The 6,503-nt window shown below is 36.1% G+C and overlaps 1 protein-coding gene across 4 annotated transcripts; it reads left to right on the forward strand.

The window, feature by feature from the left end:
- The first annotated feature begins 278 nt into the window (after positions 1-278).
- On the forward strand, positions 279-6,010 carry LOC122602079. 4 transcript variants are annotated; one of them, XM_043774808.1, is made up of 8 exons: positions 296-462; positions 1,261-1,719; positions 2,177-3,984; positions 4,387-4,656; positions 4,732-4,812; positions 4,904-5,015; positions 5,112-5,178; positions 5,716-6,010. In XM_043774808.1, exons 1-8 carry the CDS (start codon positions 318-320, stop codon positions 5,810-5,812), a joined length of 3,039 nt encoding a protein of 1,012 aa, XP_043630743.1. In that variant the 5' UTR covers positions 296-317; the 3' UTR covers positions 5,813-6,010. The 4 variants fall into 4 exon arrangements, with proteins under 4 accessions (XP_043630747.1, XP_043630743.1, XP_043630744.1 ...); XM_043774809.1 differs by having other exon boundaries at positions 2,180-3,984; XM_043774810.1 differs by lacking the exon at positions 296-462 and adding an exon at positions 1,124-1,157.
- The last annotated feature ends 493 nt before the right edge of the window (positions 6,011-6,503 follow it).

A 6,503-nucleotide genomic window follows, 5' to 3' on the forward strand; every position in this document is an offset into this window, starting at 1 on the left:
GTCAATGAATATTCTATCAAGGGCCAAATTTTCCCTCTAAAATAAAAACCCCAAAAATACATTTCAATTTGTCCCCAAAATTTCACTACTTTCCTCATATTTCCCTCCATTTCCCCCAAAAAGAAAAAAAAAAAACCCTAACACACACTCTCTCACACACACACACCATAGAAAAAAGCAAGTATTGTTCTAGCGGTTTCTCTAATTTCCATATTCTTACTCTCAATTTATTATTTGATAGTGAAATTAATTTGTAATTTTCTTCCTTTTTTTTAATTAATTGCAATTGAGATATAATAATAAATAAAATTAAAAAAATGGGGGATGACGATGACGATAATAATAATACTAATAATAGTAAAAAATCATATGAATCAGATAGTAGTAGTACTTGGGATTTCGCTGGTGACGAGACTCAAGTTTTTGATAGTCAGATCGTTGATTCTCCTATTTCTATATCTGGCAAGTTTCTTCCTTTTTTTCCAATTTATTTCTCCTTAAATTGAATAAAATATAAATTTATTTGTTTATATCATTTGCCTTTTGTGATCTAGTATATTTGTAGTTTTAGGAAAAGTATGTAAGATTCTGGCGTTGTTACGCCGATACGCGTAAAAACATATATGCAGCCCACTAGAACTTTTTCGACGCTTTTTCTCCGTAATGAGATTTAGGGATTTCTTAGGAAACCTCACCACAGTGTGATTCTAGTGGAGTATTGCGGTTAATGGTTTACTTTTAGTATATTGTAACTGCAAGTGTTAAAGAAAGTTAGTAACTTTTACTTGATTATGTTGAGTCCATTCTACGTAAGTTCGTTTTTCTTGACGAAAGAAGAAAAGCATGTGTGGCCTATAGAGTGGACGTGAGAAATGTGATCTAGATTCTTATGTCAAGATAGGGTACTATTGCTCGTTGATGGTTTGCAAGGATACTATTTACAAGCTAAACTACTTTAACGAGTCATCTACGTATATATTAATATATTATTCTAATTTTAGAGGCATGGCTATCAATTGCAATGGAAGCAGACAAAGAAATTGAAATGTAGAGTTTTGTATCATATCTCAATTTTTTTGACTAATATATTAATATATTATTCTAATTTTAGAGGCATGGCTATGAATTGCAATGGAAGCAGACAAAGAAATTGAAATGTAGAGTTTTTTATCAATTAAAATTTATTGACTAATAATTAAGTGATATATTCTAGCTTTTAGTAATAAAAATTTCATTGATTTTCTTTTCTTTACGAAATAGGTAATAAAGTCGATGATGATGAGACTGAGCAATTACATAATGTACCAAGTACCATTCCTTTTGATGACACTGTCATGTTCGAAGAAGATGACTTAGTGACCCAATTGATGGATCCTGATGGTGAAACCCAACTTTTTAGCCTTGGAGGTGAAACCCAAGTGGTGAACTTTGATGCTGAAGTTGAAGAGATGGACATTCCTGATTCTGCTGATAATAATAATGAGACTCAGTTATTCAATGATTGTGATACTGAAGAAGTCATACTTACTGATGATGAAGTAACTGAGAAGACTGAAGTGGTGGATGACTCTGATGATCTTTCTGATGAAGATTCTGGAAGGAAAGAATGTGATAATATAGCAGACATGGAGCATGCACTGAATATGCATCAATGCAAGGAAGAAATGAAGGATTCTAAGTCGAAATCAGATTGTGGAAGAAGCGGGCTACATACTTCAGGTAATCGCCAATCGGTGAGGTGGCAATATGGGTGGGCCGGGTAAAAAGGTACAACATGCATGGCTAAAACAATTTAGCTTTTAGTAGGTTGATGCGATTCGGGCAGTGGTGCTTGACTGGTCTGAAAGGGAACACTGGTTGTCTAGATCTCGTAAACTTCATTCGAACAGTTAGTTAAATAGTTTGTTAAAATATGATTACAGTAGTTATGTTATTACAATGTTAAATATAATTTATTGAATACATTGTCTTAGGAGATTTTATGTATTAAAAGACAGTTTGGGTGTCTTAAGGCATGTTTGACCCATTCAACATGTTTTACTCATCGCAGTTTACCCCTTTCTTCCTTTAGAAATAAAAAACATGGTTAAAATTGTCATGCTAGTTACAATATAACTAATCTTGCACTTATCATATAAATGTTTTTTTTAACATGATTTGTATGTCGTTTATATAGCAGGAGTTGGTTTCAAGACATTTACCTCGATTCGTACAGCGTCTATGAGGGCTTTTGGTCTGGCGGCACTCAGTAAAGCTTCTCGAAGAAGTAAGAGTCCAGCTTGTCCTTTAACTTCAGAACCTGATATAGAACATACAAGAATACTATCAGCAAAGAGTCAATCTCAAACACCTGAGAATCAAGACAAGCCAGTTGATGGATTGGAATTGGGAAATATATGTAGATTTGGTAGGTCAACTGCAAGGAAACTTTTTGCCGAGGATGCAATTGATGAAATCAAAGGGGTGAATGGCAGTATTGACCCTTGTGAAACAGCTGACTTGGCTGGGCTAAGCTATATTGATTCTCAAGAACCTGGAGATGCTTCACAAGCAAACGCCCTTAACTTTGTGGACAACTTTTTGAAAATTAATATCGAGTGTGATAATAGTTGTGGCATTAACAAGGCAACAGGTGGCAAATCAAAGCCGGTTTTAAGTGCTAAAGGAGCTCAAAGTTTTGCCAAAAGTGCTAGTCTTATCAATGCAGTTGATGAAAGAAGGGTATTTGAATGGGAATTTAATCATGAAGATGAAGAAGGTGAGTTTTTTATAAAAAATAAGGAAGTTTTCTTTGCTAGCGCAGGTCGGCAGATGAAATCTGCCATCTCTTCTGGAAAGGGCAGGAAATTGACAGAGTCTGACTCGAAATTGGTGTTGGCTAAAAATAAAGGAAATAGTAAATCAAAGAAAAGCTTAGGAACACACATTAAAGATGTGATGTCTAGAGAAAATCTTAATAATAAGTTGGATAGACAGTCAACATATCCGCCAAGTCGCGTAGATATTCAAGAAACCGTTCAAGAAACAACAGAGGTTCGCTTTGACACTCAAATGGCTGCTGATGCGATGGAAGACCTATGCCTGGGGTTGCAAGGGACTGCTCATGAATCTACTAAAGCTGACTCAGGTTGCAGCCGTGTGCAAATGGTTTCCCATAAAAGTCAAATCCCATCTGGGTGTAATGGAGTCATAACAACACGGTACAAGTCAATGAGCAGAGGTGATCAGTCAATGGAAGTGAAGCGAGCCAGTTCAGTTTCCAAAAAGAATGTTGTGGGAAATGATAGAGAAAAACATGACAAAGTATTGTCTAATGTGGCGAAAAGAAGAGGAAAGGTGTCCCTTAAAAGAAGAGAAGTCAACACAGTTGACCAAATGCCGATCAAGAAACAGCGTCTGCAAAATGTTTCATCTGCTGACCAAATGTTAGTCAAGAAACAATGTATGCAAAATGTTACACCTGTAGCTCGGCGAACTAGACAGTACATGAAAGATAACAAGGTCGGCAAGGTTCACGATGCTCCAAGTAATTCTCCTCTTACTGGATTCCCTAAAGGCAAAAGAACTAGCCATAAGTTGCCATCTGCAAGACAAGTTAGTACCCGATCTGTCTCCAGATTAAAATTAAAACCTGCTGTTTTGACGGAACAAGCAAAAGGATGTAATGATACCAATCATCAGTCTAGTCATGGAAATGGAATTAGACCACTCCCGGAAAGGAGTGAATCAAATCTTTCAGCATGTACAACTCCTTCAAGTCGTGGGACCCCTATAAAGGAATCATCTCCAATATGCAAGGGTGACGAGTATCTTAAGCAGTCATGCAGAAGGCTGTCTCTTATTCAAGAAGTTATGAGCTTATCTCCCACAGGAGCACCAATTACATCTCCAAATAAAGAGACAAGAAAGAGGAAAGATGTGTCTATGATCCGTGTTCTGTTCAGTCGCCACTTAGATGGAGATATCATTAAACAGCAAAAAAAGGTTCTTTGTTTTTGTTGTCTCTTATATTTGACATTAATCTTGAGGTGGCATTTTGATGCACTCCTTGGTCAATCCGGGTATCTTCAACCATTCAAACGCTACCATAAAAAAGATAGGTTAAAAAGGAAACCGGTCAAACAAACGGTTGAAGTTGCCAAAAGTGTGTATTTTTAAGGCTTAAAATCTAAAATCAGATTGTAATTGAGATAATTCAACTTTGGCAAGCATGTATAAGAACACCAATTATTAACAAAATGTGTGAAGATTTTTAGATTTAAATTGTTTTGATCAGTATTTCAGTCTGGTTGTTTATAACTGAACCATTACCCAACTCTCTTTTATGTCCACCCTTGGTAAATTGTATTCATGGTTGCTAAGCATTATAGGTAATAACTATGGCAGATTCTTACTCGATTGGGGGCATCGGAGTCATTATCAATGTCAGATGCAACACATTTCATAGCAGATGATTTTGTACGCACGAGAAATATGTTGGAGGCAATTGCTTTTGGCAAGCCAGTTGTTACTCATCTCTGGCTTGAGAGCTGTGGACAAGCTTGCTGTCACATTGATGAGAAAAACTTTATACTGAAAGATGCTAAGAAGGAGAAAGAATTTGGTTTTAGTCTTCCAGCTTCATTGGCACGTGCACGGCAAAATCCACTTTTGAAGGTAATACACTATTGTTATTCGATCTATTTCATATAGTTTTTTATGCTTCTTTACTAAATTTCAAATATTATGCAGGGGCACAAAGTCTTGATTACACCAAATACAAAGCCTGGTAAAGAGATATTATCAAGCTTGGTTAAAGCAGTTCATGGTGTGGTGCGTAATATCCACTTTCAGATTTGTTCTTATTCTTTTCTGGTCCAATCTCTGTCCTAATGTTTAACAAATGGTGTGACTTTATGCTCAGGCTGTTGAGCGAATGGGCAGAAGTGGACTGAAGGATAGTAAAATTCCTGTGGGATTACTGATTCTATCGTGTGAAGAAGACTATGCAGCCTGTGTTCCTTTCCTTGAGAAAGGTTCGTATTACTATTGTGGAACACTATTAGTTTGGTATATAAGTTCCATATTCATCAAACATTTGTTGAACCGTTGAATATCATACATCTATGCAGGAGCAGCAATATATAGTTCAGAGCTTCTACTCAATGGCATTGTTACCCAGAGATTGGAATATGAAAGGTTGGCTCTCTAGTCTCTAGTATACAAAAGTAAATAACAGTATCTCTTAGAGTCATATTTATATGGAAACCGGTTACTTGGGCTGTATTTAGTTAATAATGGATTAATTGTGTCAATTATAGAAAACTGGGGAAAAAATAAATGAAATGTGCCAAGCGGTTTAAATGGGTCAAAAGTTGCCTAATGTGTAATTGTGTATACAAACGCTTATAATCCCCAAAATTGTTTTATTTAAAAGAAATTATATGATTGTTTGTGTTATAACTTGAAGTTTATGATCTTTGAAAATTGTGCTTGCCAGTTTGTGAAAGTGTCAGCTTAACCCTGTCTGTGTTGACCCTCGCATGAGATGTACCCAGTTTGATCTGTTTCCCAACTTACTAAATACTAAACAATATGTTTTACCACCTCTATTGTCCATACATGAACACATACATATGGTGTGTAGTTGATATGTCGGCTGAGAGCAGATTCTTAGTGGCATGATTGATTTAATTAATACTGTCCTAACCGATCTGATTGCATCTCTGTTGACAGGCATCGCCTCTTTGTGGATCATGTGAAGAGAACCCGTTCTACAATTTGGCTGAAGAAAGATGACAACCAGTATAAGCCAGTTGGTAAAGTGAAATAAATGGCCACCCGCGTAATATTTCACTGACATGCTTCTGCACATACTTGCCAATCTGTATTTGATCTTGTTTTTTTAGCTTTACCATGTAAATATGAGAAAATAGTGTAGTTTTAGAAATGCAAGAGGTTATTTATTTCTTTCAACATTTTGATTGTATGATTTCTTGAACTCTTAAAGAGATTAGTAGATGTTTCTCAACCAAGTGGTCGTGGATTCTAGTCTCAACTATGCAGGCTAAATTAAATGTGGTTTCGCTCATATATCCATATAGACCGGTGGATTTTGTGAGTTACACTTGCATCCTCCGAAGTGTTTGTTTTTATGAGTTACTGTACATTACATCCTCCAAACTAAATCAGATTAGCTATTATAAATTGAAGTACTTCCTAATATAGCTCACTGGTTCAGCTTTACATGCTCGAAGTCTGGAGTTTGGGACATTGAAAGGACATTTGAGGGAGTTTCACAATAAAGTCCTCCAGTGAAGCAGGTTTGAGTCCTGCAGAGGGGATATAGTTTTATCCCAATTAAATGTCATGCCTTCAGGCAGTTTAGTTGGGAGTTTCTCTTCCTATTAGGTATTGAGGGGGCTCTTTAGCGTGGATCCAGTTAAGACAACGTAAACTAGATCTCAAATTGCGAGTAAATGATATAGACCTTTAAAAAAAAAAAAACTATTATAAATTTGCAA

This window comes from Erigeron canadensis, chromosome 5, assembly GCF_010389155.1.
Source record: "Erigeron canadensis isolate Cc75 chromosome 5, C_canadensis_v1, whole genome shotgun sequence".
Lineage (NCBI taxonomy): Eukaryota > Viridiplantae > Streptophyta > Magnoliopsida > Asterales > Asteraceae > Erigeron > Erigeron canadensis.

Excerpts from the sequence above, each read along its gene's own strand:
- LOC122602079 (XM_043774808.1), top strand. The coding sequence starts at position 318 with ATGGGGGATGACGATGACGATAATAATAATACTAATAATAGTAAAAAA. Across the intron at positions 463-1,260 it reads TTCTCCTATTTCTATATCTG|GTAATAAAGTCGATGATGAT; the intron begins GCAAGTTTCTTC and ends TTTACGAAATAG. Across the intron at positions 4,813-4,903 it reads TTAAAGCAGTTCATGGTGTG|GCTGTTGAGCGAATGGGCAG; the intron begins GTGCGTAATATC and ends CTTTATGCTCAG.